The sequence below is a fragment of the Camelus bactrianus genome, chromosome 15 (genome assembly GCF_048773025.1).
Source record: "Camelus bactrianus isolate YW-2024 breed Bactrian camel chromosome 15, ASM4877302v1, whole genome shotgun sequence".
NCBI lineage: Eukaryota > Metazoa > Chordata > Mammalia > Artiodactyla > Camelidae > Camelus > Camelus bactrianus.
In genome coordinates this window covers 65,100,939-65,119,252 of record NC_133553.1, presented here as the reverse complement: position 1 = coordinate 65,119,252, position 18,314 = coordinate 65,100,939, and the positions used below count along the sequence as shown (strand labels likewise).

Sequence of the window (18,314 nt, the reverse complement as noted above, 5' to 3'; positions counted from 1 at the left end):
ACATGCAGGGCGCTGAGCCAGCCCAGAGGTTCCGAGGGGCCGGAAGGTAAGCCCACTGGGGTCCAGGAGGCAGGGAGTGGGGACAGAGGCCCATCCACCAGGACAAGAGCTGCGACTTTTCCTAAAAGCAACAGGAGCCACGGCAGGGCTCAAGCGGAGGTGGCACAGTAGTGTTAGGAAGGTCACAGAGAATGAGTTGGACGTGCTGGTGGAGATGTGCTGCTGGCAGTTGGGCCCACAGGTTGAAAGATGAGAGGTAAGGGCTGGGCTGGAAGAACAGAGTGGGCACCACTGGTGGTAGGGAGAGGGCTCCCAGGGAGATGAGGCAGGAGACGGTCAGACAAAATGAAGGACACTGATGTTGGAGCCATGGGCAGGGGCTGGCTGGAGGAACGTGGGAGCTGCTGGTGGTCAGCTATCGAGAGCTAGCTCAGGGTCCCCGCACCTGGATGCCCGTGTTGTGGCCCCAGGGCTATTGGTGGCCTTGGGTGGTGCCTGAAGGAACTGGTCCTGAAGCCTGGCGATGCATTGCCAAGAGGATGGGACCCTCCTCACAAGACCCTGACCTGGGACCAGGGTTTCCCAGGAGGCCCCCGGCCACGATCTACCCCCAGGAGGATGACTCAAGGGGACCAGTCTTTGGCAGAAGCATTTTGGTCGAGTCCTCCAAGAACGGAGCCCTTCTTGGGAACACAGCAGCAGCCCAGGACTTGGGACCCACCCATCTCAGATGTTTCAAGCACCTCCGTCCTGCCAAGGTCCACACCACGCATGGGTCACGAGCAGAGTGGGTGAACCCAGAGCCCCGGCCCGCCCTCCACACCCGAGGCTGTCGGGCGGGCAGCGGGGCACAGTCAGTCACTCTGCAGCACCCCTCCCCTCCTGCTGACAGTGCCCCCGTGTGCCCCTCTAGCCTCCCTCTGACCTCCGACCTCCAGACCGCAGATGCCCACAGGCAGCTCCCCCAGCCGTGAACTCCTCCTCCTCCCACAAGCCTGCTCTCCTCCTGCTGAGCCCTCCAGAAACTGTGCTGCTGCCCACCCGCTGCTCTGGCCAGAGCCAGGGGATCGATTCTGGGACTTCCTTGGGCCCCACACCCGCCAGCATCACGTCCTGTCCAGGACGGAGCGGCAGAGCGAGGGGTTCAGCCACTTACAAGGCGCGTGAATCTGGGCAGTTAACCTCTCCCTGCCTCAGTTTCCTCATCTACAAAATGTGCATCATTCCCCTTCTTACCTCCTAAGATTTTTATGATTAGTTAATACACATGAAATTCTCAGCACAGCACCTGGAGCAGAAAGTGCTCCTCGTGAGGCCGTTCCCACCATGATGCCTCCTCAATGGTCCAGGCCGCCCTCTGCTTCTCTCGCCCCCCTCCCCGTGCCTCGGGCCATGCCCTTGTCCAGTCTCCCCTCACCACCATGCCTGGCCCAGCCCTTGCTCTGCAGCCAGAGTGAGCATCTGAACCCCTGGGGACCCCTGTGCTCCCAATGTCCCCCGGGGCTGAGCTTGCCCATGTGAATCCCGAAGGCCTGTCTCAGCTGGACTTCAGCTGCCCCAGAGGCAGCAGGCTTTGCAGGCTTCTGTGCCTTCGCCTGGCAGTCCCCTCTCCAAAGGCTGACTCCTCCTCCTCCAGAGTTCACATGGGGCATCCCCTTCTCCAGGAAGCTTCCCTGAATTAGATTGGCTTAAGCCCCTCCTGCTCTGAGCTCCCAGGGCACCTGCCTCGAGCCCCCCAACTTGCTTTCTCCTTCATTTGCTCGCTTCTGCAGTGTTACCCCAGGGAGGGCTGAGGCTGCACCCTTCTCATCATGATTTGGGCGCCTGGCACGAAGCCTACCAGGCCTCAGGGAGGTTTGGAGAAGTAGTGAATGACTGTCTGGGGGGCAGGGGCATTTCAGATAAAGACGCACTTCCCAGCTGGGGTGCAGAAGACCAGGAGGGGCACGGCCGCAGGCAGCCACAGTCTCTCATTCACAGCATGAAGGCATTTCTCATACATTCAACAGGGGCTAGGGTGGTAAGATTTAGAGTGGGGCATAGAATACACCTGCATATATTCACATTCAATCCTAGAAAAGTAGAAAGACTGCCTTTTATTATGAAATCCATTTAACAGCAGGAAAAACTGAGATCCAGAGAAGTGAAGCTGCCGAAAGCCACAAAGCTAGTCAATGGGATGACAATCAAAGTCTTCTGACATTTCTTATCCTTAATAATAATTAAGGAGAAATTACTTCCTGAGGACTGGGCAGTTTGCTTGTGTGATATTATGAAGCAGTTACTCCTGCCATAATGTTGAAGATGAGGAAACCAAGGTTCTGAGCAGGTGGGTGGGGAGCGAGGGACACCCAGCCATGGAGATGTTGAGATGCTCCCCCTTCCGCCGGGGCCCTGGTTCCCCTGTTCTCCTTCACCCCAAGGGCCCCCCTTTTCCTGAAGTCGACAATCAGCCGTGTCAAGAGAAGGCTAAACAGAAACCGTGCTCCCCGACATGGCCTTGGGGGAAGGAGGGGCGCCATCACCCCCACCAGCCAGCTCCTCCTGGAGATTCCATCAGGGAAATAAGAGGTCGGGGATCAGAGACACAATGCTCCCCATTCAGGTGAGCCGGGCCGCCCCAGGCCCGCAGCTGCCGCGCTGCAGGGAGATTTATGACCTGCTCTAAATGTCACCTTTTCAACTCCCCGCGCTGGCTCCACCACCTTTGGACTCAGCACGGGCTGGACTGCTGGCCAAGCGTGGCTGGGGAGACGTGCCGTCGCTCACTGCCACACACGAACACTCCCAGGGAAAGGGCCCGGCTGAGCCAGGAGGGGAGGGCGCGCGGGTGCCAGGCACCCCCTACCTGCAGTCTGCGATGAGCTCATCCATCAGCTGAGCCACCAGGGAGTCCACGTCCTCGCTGGAGCACTGTGCCTTCAGGGCCAAGTGGACTTGCTCCAGGCCAGCTTCCTGTGGAACAGGCAGGCAGCGGTCGGGTCACCGCAGAGCGGACCCCTAACCCCCAGGCCCCGTCACCACGGCCCAGTCCCTGAACCAAAAGGAGAGAACAATTAGAGCAAAGAAGGCAGAGGCCAGAGGCCCCAAACCAGCGTCTGTCCAGAGCGCCCCACACCAAGCAGACCCAAATTCCCAAGCCTGGAACTCCCACCCCTCGCGTGTGCAGGCTGCGAGACAACTCCATTGCATTCCACGCTCCACCAGCCCCCGTCAAGCCAGGTCTGACGTCTCACAGGTAAGTGACCTCGGAGCTCCCCCACCCCAGGCTCTTTCCTTTCCAGCCCTACCACCCAAGCAGGCTTGAATCACAGCCTCCTTCCCTCAGGAGTTCAGACGACCTGTGATATCAGGGTGGTCCCTCTCTAAACTCCTAGGGCCATGTGGTTCCCCAGTTTTCTCTGGTTTGTTCTCTGGAACTCGCCTCCATGGGCCTCAGGCCTGAGCAGGGGGGCGAGATATCTCACAGAACAGCCCTCAGGCCAAGGACTTGCCCCTCAGTCCCCTCTCTCTTCTCCCCACCTCAGCATTCCCAATTGCGAGCCGTGTGCTCCACGCTGGGGCCCCCAAGCTGGAGGCAGACAGGCCCTGGAAAGAACGCCCAGCCCCTGCCCTCAGGGAACAGCTTGGGAGAGAATGGCTGGTCCGGAAGATGCTGCATTTGCACAGCATCAACCCCAAGTTCTCCCAAACCTGGGTGTTGGCCAGTCCCCTCCCTCCCAGACAGCTGCCGGTCTTGGGGAAGGCACAGGCTTCCACAGCCCCCACTCGGCCCTGCATCCCCTCCCAGCCACTCTAATGTTCCCATCCCCACTTTCCCTTCCCACTCTCCCTCCTCGCTGTGCTCACCTCCTCACCACCACCACAGACACGCCCAAGCCTCTCCAACCCCCCTCCCACCACCCTGCTGCCCCGCACGCACCCCCGACAGCACGGCCACACCTGCCTCCCCCATGCTTCCAGGGACCACGCATCTCGTGGGCGCACCTCCACCCCGAGCCTCACAGAAACAGCCAGGGGCCACCGCCAGGATCATCAGCGGCCTGCCCTTGGCCTCCACATCTCTGCCCACTTTGATTCTCCTCTGGTCTCTGGCCAAGCGCCAGGCCCGCAACTCCCAGCCTCCACCAGAAACCCCGGGTCATGTCCTCATCAGGACTCATCGCCTGACCTCGGGGCCCCTGCTCCTCTCCCCAGCTTCCCAATTCCCCAGCCACCGGAGCCCCTGCTCACGGCCCTTCCTCCTCCCCAACCCAACAGGCCACCAAGTCCTTAGATCTCAATCCTGTATTCTTCCCCCTGATGTCAGCGCCCTCCCAGAGCCACGCCATGCCCCACTGGACCCCTACAACGGCATCCTAACCTGCGCCCAGCTCCCCTCCCTGGATGCGGCCCCCTCGCTGCCCTGCGAGGCTGACCTGATGCTCCCTGGCCCCTCCCTCCTCCAAGCCCCCCTCCCTAAGTACTCCTGTAGTGTCACCTGAACTTAAGTTTGGAGCCTCCACAGGAGCCAGCACTCTCCTTTACTCAACTGACCCCTGAAGGCAGGGGCAGCTCCTTGTTCACGTCTACCCTCTAGCTAGACGTTTCCAGCACAACCTTTGATTGTGGAGTCAAAGGCATTTGATGAATGAATGAATGAATGAAAGGCTGCAGGCTCGGTCCTGCTGATTGCCACGTGGTTTCTCCTGGCCCTTTCTCTGTGCTTCTCCCACATCAGACTGGGGGCGTCCCCCCAGGACTGTGCTCCCTCCCTCTCCTCTCTTCCCAGGATGCAGGGCAGGATCGCAAGCCTGGCCCGGTCAGGACGCAGGGGACTCCAGGCACCGTGAGGTCTGCAGACTTAGCCCCCACGGGGGCAGGTCTGAGGACACCCATCGGACATGCGTGCGCAGGGCACTGGGTGGGGCCCGCTTCCACTCACCAGCCGGTCGGCAATCCTGAGCAGCTGGTTCTGAGCCTCGACTCTGTGGCTGATGTCCTCCCAGTAGGATGACAGCACCACCACGGGCTTCACGTTGCCCCAGGGCAAGTAGTAGTAGTGGCACCCTGGAAGGACGCACGGGCCTGGTGCTGAGCGGAGCGGAGGGGCGGCGGGGAACGAGCAGGATGGAGGCAGGCACCTGCTCCCCCACTAAGAACTCCAGTGGACACACGTGGCATGGCCACTGCTCCCCAGTGCCCAGACAAGGTGCTGGAGCTCCTTTCATGCGTTGAACAGAGAGCTGCCACTCTCACTAGGGCCCCTTAGCACCTTAAAACCGAGGGGTGGCTAGAAGGACCCTGGGAATCCCACATTCTCCAGAATCTCCACACCAAGCCCCACAGCCGCCAGATAATAAATGATTGGGACCAGGTCAGGACCAACACTGACCACCGCCAACTCAATCTGTGGGTCCCAGCAACCATCTGGAGGTGAGCAGAGAGACGCAGCACAGCGGGGAGCAGACCAGGGGGTCCCCCAAACAGGTGTGCCCAGGCCAGGGCCGTCGGGCAAGCCTCCAGCAGGGGACAGGATGTAGGGCTCGGCCCCCGCTCTGTGGTCGGGGTCCCAGCCAGGAGCACAGCCTCTGGCCTCACCGTCAAAGACCGCCCGGCTGTACTGGGTGGTGGAGGCCAGCGGCAGGCAGGTCGTGTCGAACTTGTTCCCGTAGTTCCCGATGCTGACCTCGAACTGGACGGCATCGTCGACGTCCTGCAGCATGGTGGCCGAGTAGAAGGCGGCGAAGAGGGAGTACTTGCGCCTTCGGAGGTACTTCTGGGAGCAGGGAGGGCCGGGGTCAGGGGGGAAGGAAGGAACACACCCATGCGGGGAGGGGCCACACATCTGGCAGGCCCTGGCACCCAATGGATCCTGGCTGGACAGATGCGTGGTGAGTGGTCCAGCTCAGCAGCGGGGCCCAGATTTGGTCAAGCTGGAGCAAACTCATCCCAGGCCTGGGTGCCTGGCCATGTTCCTCTACGAAGGCTGGCTCCTCCAAGATCATGCACAGACAAGCGGCCATGGCACCACTACCCCAGGGAGCCAGTCTCCCACGTCTGCTGTCCAGAAGGGGCCGAAGCCTCTAACCCCCCGTGCCCCTGCCCAGAGCGCCCAGCCCACACTGCTCCATTTCTCCACAACAGCCAGCTCTGAGCATCCACAGGCTGCCCGTGTGTTTGAGATGAATGAATCCCACTGCCCCGCCAGACACGGGGCACAGGGCTGAGGACGCGGCAGGAACTCAACTACACATCCCAGTCTGAACCAAGATGGCACTACGATCCCCTTTGTAGAGGCAGAGAGAAGAGGGTTTACACAGCTGGGTCGTTAGATCACGGACATAATCATCACGCACCGAGTGCTGACTGAATACAGGCATGAATTAATTTAATTCTCCCAACAATCTTATGAGGTGAGTGTAACTATTACCCCCACGTTACACACAGGGAAAATGACACAACTGGTCAGTGGCCAAGCCAGAATGCAAACCAGTACCGGCTGATTATCTGAAAGCTTAAACCACCAGGCAGACTCCATACGGCTGCCTCCTGGATGCCACGCCCAGCTTCACCACTTGCTGCTCTGATACACTTAAGCCTCAGTTTTCTCATCTGTAAAATGGAGATACTGATAGCAGCCACCTCACGGGTGCTGGGAGGACTCAATGACATCAACAGTGTCACAAGCGCAGTGTCTGACACCGGGTCGGGGATTAGTAAGTGTTCGCTCTTCTTACATTATCATTATAAAAGAGCCTCTCATTTTGCACCAAGCTCTAGACTTTAAAATACTTTCATTTATCTTTTTTGTGCCCCTGCACATTGCTTACGGAGGCAGGGCAGGTGTTGGGTTACTCTGAGGCCCAGAGGTGTGGAGACACAGGAGAGCGGGCCAAGCTGAGCCCTCCTCTCTCCGCCAGGGCACATTGAAGCCAGCCCCACTTGGCCACCACCCTCCTCGTCCCTCCCAGAGCCACGCCCCTCACCTCCACCCGAAGGATGTCATCCGCGGGGAGGTCCTCCACCTTCTGCTCGCTGTGCTCTACCAGCTTGGTCTCCAGGGAGAGCAGAAGCCGGCCTCGGTAGGCGACGCCCTCCCCCTGAGAGGGGAGGCTGGGTCACCAGGAGCAGGGGTGGTGGAGGGGAGAAGGGGAAGGAAAGGAGCCTGATCTGGCCCTGAGGTCACTCATCTCCCAGGCAACCAGGAGCGCCCTGAGCCACATCCCATCACTCTGCAGATGAGGAAATGGTGGCCCAGAGCATTCAGGGGACACGCCACCCAGGTGGTCAGTAGCAGAGTCCAGTCTCACCAGGGGAGAATAAAACCTGATAGAGCCTGGGTCCCTCAGGTGCTGGGAAAACGGGAGAAGGGGGGCAGGTGTCAGGCTGGCCCTGAAGGAGTGGCAAAAGGGAGGGAAGAAGGGGCCAGGAGGGGCCAAGTGGAAGGAGCAGGTGGCCCTGGGCCCACTCAAGCCCCATCAGGTCCCTGGAGTCCAGGCCGGCTGCAGATACTGCCCAGCCCAGGCTGGAAGACCCCGCACACAGGCCTGGGGATCGGGACTACGGGTTCCGGTCTGGCTCACCTTGCCTGTGTTGAGCTCCGCATAGGGGTCCGGGAAGCCAGTGAACTCCCTGGGGCTGCCGTAGAGGTTGACGTAGCAGGGCCCGAAGGTGGGGAGGAAGCCCAGGTGGTCATCCACTGGGAAACACAAGTGCGGATCAGAGGGGCCTGCCCAGCGGGGCCTTCTAGCGCTCAACTCAGCCCCCTTCGGGCCAGAGCCCATCGCCAGCCCTCAGTTCATCGCACATGCACCGGGTGCAGCCCCCGATGAGAGCTACCACCGTCTCCCTCTAACCCTCACCACCACCCTGAGATACGGACATGCGCACTGCTTCTACCAGCCTTGTTTCGCAGAGGAGGGAACTGAGGCCAAGATGAAAGGGAACATACGACTACACAGAGACCTGACCCAAAATGGTCTAACCCTTAGCGCACGCATTCAGCCAGCACGCAAAGCTGGGTCTCAGGGACCCCCACTGCCCTGTCCCTCTCAGGCCGCCCCGTGTCCTACACCCCATCCTCATGTGTACTTCCCGCCTGGGAAGTGGCACAAAGGAGACCCAAGGGCCTGGTGACCAGAGACGCCATCTCCCAAACACCAGGGATGGGCCCCAGCTCGATGTCACCCCACACACAGGGCAGCCCCCGGGTACATGTCTTCTCCACCCCTGTACCCTTACAAAGTTGAGACAGACCGCCTAATAGCCTGTACTCACCCTGGCATCTCCTTCCTCACCCCCACCCCCCGCCCACACTGTACAAAGAACCATCTTTCAGTGGAGCAGGTTGGAGAAGAGTTTGAGAATCACACTAACGATGAGAGAAAATCTCTTCTCCACATCATCTCCATCCTTTTTGGAGGCCCGCTTTTGTTAATGTCATGATTTTCCAGTTGACAACCTAGCTTCCCAGGATGGGACATCACCGGCCGCACTCTGAGAATCCTGAGAACCAGGGTGTCCCTTTTAGAGGAAGGAGGAAGGGGCGTTTCCAGAATGCCAAAGGTGGGAGGTGGGCCCAGGAGCAGGAACCATCAGGGATGCTCCAATCCATAAGAACACGGGTGAGGCGAGGATGGCACAAAATAAATGGCCTCAGCAAGGAAGTACTTGAGCCAGACCCAAGGACTGAATGCAGACTCTTGAGTGCCGAGACCCTGGGACTGGAAGCCATCCCCGGGGGTAAGATCTTACCAACCGGAAGGCAGGAGCATGCCTCCCCTAGAGCCCTGCACCCATCGTCACTCGCCCTCCAGTCCCTGGTACATGCAGGGCTCGGGCATGTGGAACTGGGGTGGGAGGCCCAGGCGGACAGAACTGATGTGAGCACTACCAATTATCTGTACTCATCATCGCGACTGTAATTTACCTTGTGAATTTGAACTTCAAGAGTTTGCAACTCACCCTGGCCTCCTCCTGGTCCCCGAGAGCCCTTACACTGGCCCGGCCTCATCGTGGACCCCCACGCCAGTTCCACCCACTCCCTGCTGGAGACAGTGAACTCCCTGGAGCATCAGAGCTCAGCAGATTCAGGAAGTGGGTTTACAGGGTGGGAGGGAATCGCCTTTAAAGCATTCCAAGCAATTTACATATTCAACCGAGGTTGTGAGGTAATGGCCAAAAGTAAGCTCTGGGGCTGAGGTGGGTAATCTCAGTTCCACCTCAGACAAATCAAAAACTTCCCCACAACCAGCACCCTTTCCGCTCCAGCAAAAACCTCACAGCCCACCCCCTCGGCATCCTGGAGGTGAAGGCACGTACGGTCTGAGGCTGGAGGAGGCTTGACCACGCCTGCAGGCTCCTCTGTAGCATAAAGAAATGGAAAAGGGGTTAGGATGGGCAAGGCTGAGTGGAGGACTGGTTAGGTGAACAGGGCGTGCGGATGGACAGTTGATAGACAGACAGATGGAAAGACAGCTCCTGGACAGGGAAACAGATGTGGCCCAAGGCCCCAGCCCCAGCCCAGCTGTGAACGTATCACACACTAAGGCATCACCACGCACCCCTCAGCCAGACTCAGCCCCAGTGCCATCGCGAGCACTCGGGTCCTTGCCAGTGGCTGCCTGAATGGCTGTGTGCTCTGCTTGCTGGTGGAAAACTGGACCAGACGCTTGACTCAATACATCCAAGAAATAACACAGAAAAGAAAATGTGCTTTTCCATATCATAGCCAGGTAAGTGAGGAAAACAAAGTACAGACACAAAGACAGGGTGGGGGAAACGTGGAAGGGCCAGAGCTGGGCAGTGAGACACACCCAGCACCCCACCCTACAGGCAGGTTGATGCCTCTCTCGGAGTTGGCGTTTCAAGGCACAAGATCTCCACCTAGTGGTCATTTCCAGTATTACCACTGAGGGCCCCATGTTGCATTTTCACAACAGCAGGCACTGGGGTCTGGCTTCTGGCACCTGTTGTTTCAAATGAAGCAGTGCCAGGCACAGCTCATTAGCTGAAATTTCTATACTTGAGTGTACCCTAAATGCTGCTAAGGGGTGTCTAGAAATAAGAGAAGCAAGGGAGGAGATGGTCTCGAGTACTTTCAGCATCCTGGAATCCGTCCCTCACATCCAGGAAGGTACAAGATGCCCCCAAAGGAGTCGGCACCCCTCAGTCTCCTTCCGCCATCCTCTCTGATTCTGTCTCTTCCCACAAGACCTTGTGTCTGACCCTCCCTGTCTCCTCCTCCAACCATCTTAGTGTAACCAAATCTGGGGTCCTGACTGGCCTAGGGATGTGTTTGGTGAAACGAATATTTTCATTCACTGGTCACCTTTACCTATTGGTCTCCTTAAAAAAGAATAAAAATACCCACTGCTATTTCCTATAGCTCCCCAGTTGGAGTTAAGAGCCAAGAGTGGAGCAAAACATCGTGAAGGAAGAATGAGCAGAGACGCAGAAAGAAAGAGCGTGGAGACGAGAGGAGAGGGAACGTGGACTCTGGATACGAGGACAGGGCTGACCCAGTGAGCACGTACTGCAGCAAGGAGGGTGAGACCAGACTCCAGGGGGGCTGCAGGCCCCCAGACCCAGGCCCTCAGCTCTCCACAGCCGGCCTCAGCTAGGAACGCCGGCTGGCAGAAGCCAGAGCTGCAGAAACCATAATTCATGGCCATTTTCGTGTCCACAGGAATAGGTTTTCATCAGTGGGGGAGCGAAGCCTCTGGTCATAGGGGAGTTTCAACAACCACAAGAGGACCGACACGGCACAGCTGCAGCCCCGTGAGAGCGTGGCCAGGGCCCACCGGAAGGAAACAGTTGCCATTTTAAGCTCCTTCCAAATGATTACAAACAGGCCCAGCCAGTTATCTAGGGCTAATGAGGCCGAGGTCATAGCTCCGACCCCACGTGCTTCTCACAGAGCAAACTTGGCTTCTCACCCACAGACCAACTCTGAGTCCTGGCTGCAGACTAGTGCCCGGCCCAGACACAGGGCTAATCCCACCGGCCATCTGACCAGCACATGCCTCTGCTGGCCAGCAGGACCAAGAGGGGATGCAGAGGAACCTGGCTCCCAACCACACATTTTCATTCATTCCCTCACTCATCCGTTCGTTTGTTCAGCAAACCTAACAGGCACAGTGCAAGGCGTAGTAAGACACGGCCCTGCTGTCAACTGGCCACCGAGTCCTCATTTAGGGGCAGAGTCACAGGTCTCCGGGTCTCCCCTGGTGTCTGCAGACAGCTCATGAAGTCAAGGGCAGAGTCACCAGTGAAGCCACTCAAGACAAAGCCTCTATTTAGTCCCCATCACTCTTCTGCCAAAACACAAGTGTTTTGGTGTGTTTTCCCCAAGCCCAAGGAAGAGGAGCCATGGAAGCCCCCAGACATGGATGGATGCTCCCAGCTCTGGGGCTGGAGCAGCCAAGCCCAACTCCCTCACCTGGGGAAGCCGAAGGAGACCGAGGGCAGCCCGCCCAGGCCAGTGAGCTGCACGTCACGGTTGGTCACCGGGACTCCGTGTCTCCTAGAGAAGCCAAGGCCATTACCTGCGGCCAGCCCTGCCGCTCCCTCTGCCTCTCAGCACATCTCCCACGCCCACGGCTTGGCTGCCTGACATCAGCCCGCGCCAGGCAGGAGGAGAAACCAAGAACTGCTGGGAAATCCTCATCATCCACGTTCCAAAGACAAAAAGAAACGAACTTTGGATTTTGGAGCTGTGGAAAAAACTGTCCGAGTGCTATTTTTGTAGCGTGATTTTCATATGCACGAAGTTATAAAAGAAACCGTGTAAGTTTCATGGGTCTCGTATGCTTGTTACCTTTCGAAAGAACAGCCGGTTCTAAGGAAAGCGCTCCTCATTAAAAAACAAAATTTTTACTAAATGCTTGGCACACGGGGTCCAAGGAATACTCAAGTGTGCCCAGGCAAACTTGTGGGCAGAAGTGCTTAAGAGGCTAGTGTTAAGTCCTGTCCTAGCTGGAAATAAAAATAAAAACACGAAAACAAAAGCTCCTGGCTGGAGCAAATAATCTGGTGAACCATGAGGCCGGGAAATACAGAGAAAGAACTCATTTTTACAGTTCAGCTTAGTTTGGGGTTTGAGAACAATGGGGAGATGAAAGGTCCTGCATGGCCCAGATGTGTTAGAACATCCCAATGTGGAGGGAAATACAAAGAGCTGAAAGTTGGAGTAATGCTGCGGTGGCCCCAGGACAAGAGGGAGAACTTGGCAGGGCTCACCTTCCGGGTCTAGAGAGAGGGTCAGGAAGAATGGCTCCAGGTTGAGCAATGAGTCTAATCTTTTATTGTTATATTAATCAAGCTATTTAAATTGCACATCTAAAATTAGCTGGTTCCAAGAAGATTCTCATTTATGTCCAGAACAACCTGTGAGAGCCGGTGTTGCCGCTTTTGAATGCATTCCCTCAACCACTCTGGGTTGCTCATGGCCTGAGCGCCATCTAGTGGCCAAATAAACATCTTCCTCCCAGTCCCAATGAATGATGACCCTGGAAAAGACCAAGGCCAACATCAGCACTAGAAATGAAGACGGACGGGGGCACAGGGATCTAAACTCTCCCTCAGGTGGCTGACAGCAGGCACAGCTGGAACCTCATGAAACAGGGGCTGTCGGAAAACGGTGAGGTCACTTTGTGCCTCTACCGGCGCCTGTCCTCGGACTCAGATGGGGAGGGCGTCCGGCCAGAAAACTGCAGAAGAGGTTCCTTCCATGCCAGGAGTTCTGGTCCGGGAGGGCCTAGAGTACTCTCTCTCCCACCCACCCCCATGAGACATTGCCCCCCACCTCTCATCTTTCTACCTGCACGTCCAGCCTATCTGAACAGCGATCACAGAAGGAGGACTGCATCCTGGGACCAGCGGGTCCCACAGTCAGGAGGGGGAGGGGCTGGGTCAGGCGGAGCCCCGAGAGCAGTGCCTTCTGGAGTTTCTGACTATCCCACCAATTACAAGTCTCAGCGATGAAATTGGAAGGGCAGAGAGCAGCGGGGTGTTTAAGCCGAGTAGGGCACCCGGGAGTTCATTGTAGAATTCTTTACTTTTGTGTGTGTTCGAATTTTCTATAATTAAAAGTTGTTGTTGTTTTTTAATGTTTCAGAGAACCGAGAAGAATAGATTGGTTAACTTCAAGAGTGCTCCGTGGAATCTTCCAGAAACTGGGCAGTCTCACCTGTCCTCCAGATAAAGATCTGAGGAGATGGATGGGCAGACACTCAGGCATCCTGTCTGTAGAAAGACACCAGCACTGATGGGATCTTGTGAGCGAGTGAATACAGGGGGAGGGGGATGACAGAGGGTCAACCAGGATGGGGAAACAGGGAGGAAACACTGTAAGACTCCCGAGAGCATTCACCTGAAATTCCCAGGGAATGATTTGGAATCCTCCATAGAGTAACAAGGGACATAGCTTTTGTGAAACAAAACAAAACTTGAGGGAGAGAACAAAGAGGAAAGGGAAAATATAAAAGGAAAGACAGAGGGAAAAGAAGGTGTGTCAAGAAACAAAAAAGCCAACAATTTTAAGCCACGTGGGAAGCAGTAAAAAGCAGAATTGGTACAGGGTCAAAAATCAGATTTGGAAAGCAGAAAGCAAATAAGAATGATGCTAAACAGCAAACAGTACTTTAGGGTTTATTATGTACCAGAACTTTTCATTTATAATCTCACTGGATCCTTACAACAACCTTACAAGGTTGGGACTCATAAGAGGAGACTGGAGCAAGTCACACAAGCTGCCTGTTTACAGAGCACCCACTACCCCCACCCCACCCTGCCTCCAACTGTTCACGTTACAATGTTAGAATAAACAAAATCATTCCTCAACCCAGATTTGAGAATTCACTGTCTTAGACAAAATGCAATGAAAAGAGTCCTGCATCTAGATAGATCAAAGTAATTTTTCAAACTGCAAGGAAAAAGAGACATTCCTACAAGTGGCATCCAGTCAGGAAAAAAAGACTGCTGCAAAGGAATCAAATCAGACTGCTCTCAGAAAATGCACCGAAATAAATTTAAAATAAATGTGAGAAATGAAAGTAAAAAATAGAGTTAAATGTAACTTTGGGGTTTTCGAAAGGCCAAAAGCATGAGATATGGGCCAGAAACCATACTTCCATTATTTAAATAAGAAATGTTGAAAATAAACACAAGAAGTTAACCATAAAGTTAAAAAAGGAAACAAACCAAAAAAAAAAAAAATAAGTCTAAAGAGAGTTTAAAAAAAGAGTTAAAAAAAAAAAAGAAAAAGAGAGAGAATAAATAACTAGAAAATATTAGAATTGACAAATAAATCCAAAAGCTGATTCTCTGCAAATTCCAATAAAGTAGGTGGGAAAAAAACTTTTAATAAGACTAATCAAGAAAAAAAGAAAATTCAAACACATATCATTAGAAATAAGAAAAGGGAAAACACCACAAATAAAGAAAAATCATTTAAATTATAAAGGATTGCTCTGCACAACACCATATAAATAAATTAGAAGACCCCAATGTCATGAATGTTTTTCTAGGGAAATGTAGATTATCAAAATTGGCTATAATAAAAGTAACAAATTAAAAATACTGATGATCACAAGAGAAACTGAAAGGTTTTAAAGAGCCAGTGCTACACCCACTCAAAAAGGGCACTCAGCCCATATGGTTTTATGGGTGAATTCTTTCAAACCCTCAAAAGACTATATTCTTATGTTATATAAACTGTTCCAGATGTTAGAAAAGACTTTAAATCTTTCCAATTAATTTTACAGAGCCAGCATAACCCAGATACCAAAACCTAAAAAATAATAAGCAGACATACCAATTAAAGATAATAAAAAAAATCAAGAAATAGGCCCAAGAACACATTTAGGAATTTAGTAGAGGATAAAAGTGGCATTTCAAAATGTAAGGAAAAGATTACTCAATATATAGTGTTGGTATCACCAAAGAACAATTTTGAAAAAAAGTAATGTTAGACCCCTGCCTTATTCACTAAGGAAAAGACTAATAGATTTGGCTATGTAAAACTTTTAAATTTCTATATGTTGAAACTATTACAGGATAAAATAAAATTGACAAAAACTATTTACAACATATATGACAGGGGAAAGTTAACATCCATATACTTACAGAACTCTTAAAAAACAATGAGAAAAAGACAAACATACCATCAGAAATATGGACAAGAGCATGAATAGGCAATTTACAATATAACAAATAAAAAGTATATAAATAGATATAATTTGTAAATGTAAGGTAATCATTAAAATATTTTTAAATTTACATCAGTCAGTTTTACCAGATATCAATGAAGTGAAAATTAAGACAACAGTGAAATTCACCCATCAAATTAACAAAGCTCTTTTTTTAATATCATTATTCTACCCTGTGTTGATGAGGGTACAACAAAAATAAGTGAGTAATTAGAGTATAAATTGGTCCAGTCTTTTTGTAGGGCAATTTTGATATCTATACCAAAAGCTTTAAAAATGTTCAAACTTTTGACACAGCAATTTGACTTCTAGGTATTTATGCATAAGAAAAATCATGAATTACATAAAGATTCAGCTACAGAAATAGTCACTCTCAAGTTAGTTGTTTATAACACTGAAAAAACTAGAAAGCACCAAAATATTCAGCATTAACTGGTTAAATGTGGATTATGGTGCATTCACAATAGAATATATGTATTTATTTTAAATTATATTGTAGAAGACCATTTAATAACATGAATAAACATCTATGTTGTATTGCCAAGTGACAAAAAGCAACTTCTGGAACAACTGAAAATTATTTCAAAACAATGTTTTTCATGTACACACATGCATACGAACAGAAAGTTCCAGACAATCGATATTTATCTCTTGTCTGGGAGGATAAGCTTCTGGATAATTTCATGAGTACATTTTATATTCTTCTTTCAGATTATCTCTTTAAAATTGCACCAAATGATCATGAACTCCTTTTTAACACATCAATGAAAGCGATTTCAAAATAGGAGCTGCTAGAGCACAGCCAGCCGACGTAGAAGCCAGTGGATGGCGTGGCCGCAGCCACCAGTATCATCTACAGGAAGGAATTCTCTTCGCTCCACCCCTCGGCAGTGTATCCCACCATCCGAGGCGAGGACCAGTCCTAAATGACTGCAAGCCCATCTCCCTCGCTGGCCAGGGGACAGCATGGGGGATCAGAGGGGACAGCACAGAGGGGAACTTACCTTCTATTTCACCTCCAGGGGCGGAGATTTTCGACATACTCAGGTAGGTGGTGGCCACGATGTCGTTGTGGGTGAGGCGGTCCCTAGAGCAAGGGACAGAGAGGGCCTGAACGGGGGAGGGGAGTAGCACACCACAGCCCACCCAGGAAGGAATCTCAGTTACACATCGTTAGGGGCCCCGGTCTTCACACGGGGCATGCCATTGAGGCCCAGTCATCCTAGGGAAGAAGAGACTGGAAAGAAAGTTGTTCATGACTTGTCTAGAGGGAACCAGTCCATCTCACCCACCATCAGCATCTCAACACTGGGCTGCCGGGCTGGATTCTGCAGACACGTCTGCAGGTTGAGAGGGAGGAGGGCAGAGGCAAGTCATGGGAGCAGAAGGTCACTCAGGGAGCCAGACCCCCAGACCCACAGAAGGCAAGGCGCCAGGAGCTAAGACATACTTGGACCAAGGAGAAAACCAGGTGACCAGAAAGAAACTATCCCCAAGGCCACAGTCTTCATTAGCTTATGGTAGCTAATGCATAGCTCCTTTTTGTGTCTGATCCTTCTGTGTATGACAGTGCAGTTTTAACCTCCTTTATCTCCAAGGATCCTCACAATGGCCTTGAGGAGAAGGTACTTTTACAAACATCTCTGTTGCACAGATGAAGAAACTGAGGCTCGAGTCAGAAAGTCCTTGCCCAAAGTCAGCCTGGGAGGGAGAGGCAGAGCCAGGACTGAAACCCTGGTGTCCTGACTCCTGGTCCAGTGCACGTGCCCCAGCACACATGGCCTGCATCCATCATGTGGGGCCTTTCCTGCCTCCCAAAGGAAGGCCTGTCCCCTCCCCAGCCAGCAGAGGGGACCGTGGGTAGAAGCTGGAGAAGACTGACTGTCTTGTGCAGACTGGCCCCTGCCCCCTTGGCAGTCGTATCTAGTAACAGCCAGCACGTATTGAGCACCTACTGAGAGCTGAGGGTCTGTGCTCAAACCATCACGTGACTCGGCTCATTTAATCCTCACGGTGGCCCTGAGGCAGGTACAGCAACCAGCTCCAATTTCAGATAAAGAAGCGCAGGTAACCAGGATGGCAAAGCTGGGATGCGGGCAGGATGTGCCTGACGTGGGCATCAGAGCTTTGACTGCAGCAACCTGCTGCTCCCTTGTCAGGCTAGACCAAGGGTTCTCAATCCGGAGGTTCTGATCCCAGGACATTTAGCAAAGTCTGGAAACACTTTTTTTTTTTTTTTTTTTTTTGGTGGGGGGAAGGTAATTAGGTTTATTATTAATTTTTAGAGACAGTACTGGGGATTGAACCCCGGACCTAGTGCCTGCCAAGCATGCGCTCTACCACTTGAGCTACACCCTCCCCCTCTGGAAACATTTTTGAATGGAGGGGAGCGATACAGAGAGGCCGTGGTTGTGGTCAAACATCCTACAGTGCACAGGACAGTCTCCCGCTGCAAAGACTTGCCTGGTCCAAAAACGTCACAGTGCCCGAGACTGAGAAACACTGGATAGGGCAAGACCTGTCTCCTTCCAGAAGGTTCCCCATGAGCAGGCTCCCTCCTGTTGGAGCCCCTAGGCCCTCTCTCCCTGCTGGAAGCCCTTCGGCCACAGCCGGCTTCGGGCGATGACACCCACATGGCCCGCTGTGGAAGACCTGCCTGGGCATAGTGATTTTATTTTTCTGTTAACTCTTCCAGCCAGGAGACACCCAATCTCTGCTGCTCCCTTCCTTCCGCTTCGTATTTCCCAGATCGGTGATTAAGCTTTAAAGTTTTCTCTCAGGGCGGGGGCTACATTTGGAAGAGTGAAGTGTCAGCACAGATCTGTATCACTTTTCCCGGTGAATGACGTTACCAGGAACTGGAAAGTTAAAATTCCCTTAAACATTTTACAGTGAGATTATCAACACCAGATAACTGAGAGTGGGTGGCACTTTTAAAGTGCCTTCCTGACCAGTGCCTAGAAAAGACCTGCACTTGGAGAGGAATAGGATTTCTGACCTCTGGATTGCCTGACTCTCCTGAAAGGGGAAAGAGAATGGGAGGAAAAAGGTTTTGTGTTGCGCTGGGGTTTTTTTGTTCTTTTGTGTTTTGGGGGGGCGGTGGGGGTAGGAGGGTAATTTTGG

At 53.1% G+C, this 18,314-nt stretch overlaps 1 protein-coding gene across 22 annotated transcripts in view; it reads right to left on the bottom strand.

Moving 5' to 3' along the window:
- The window catches only part of DYSF (dysferlin), a 201,772-nt gene that overhangs the window by 107,814 nt on the left and 75,644 nt on the right, over positions 1 to 18,314 (bottom strand). For 13 of the 22 annotated variants that reach the window (XM_010963692.3, XM_010963697.3, XM_010963698.3 and 10 more), the window contains 7 exons: positions 16,196 to 16,278; positions 9,304 to 9,345; positions 7,566 to 7,681; positions 6,969 to 7,082; positions 5,581 to 5,758; positions 4,925 to 5,049; positions 2,849 to 2,955 (listed from right to left, as the gene is read on the bottom strand). In XM_010963692.3, the coding sequence (XP_010961994.1) occupies positions 2,849 to 2,955; positions 4,925 to 5,049; positions 5,581 to 5,758; positions 6,969 to 7,082; positions 7,566 to 7,681; positions 9,304 to 9,345; positions 16,196 to 16,278 (765 nt within the window). The remainder of the gene's footprint in view (positions 1 to 2,848; positions 2,956 to 4,924; positions 5,050 to 5,580; positions 5,759 to 6,968; positions 7,083 to 7,565; positions 7,682 to 9,303; positions 9,346 to 16,195; positions 16,279 to 18,314) is intronic. The other 9 variants (XM_010963696.3, XM_010963701.3, XM_010963702.3 and 6 more) reach the window with 1 other exon arrangement.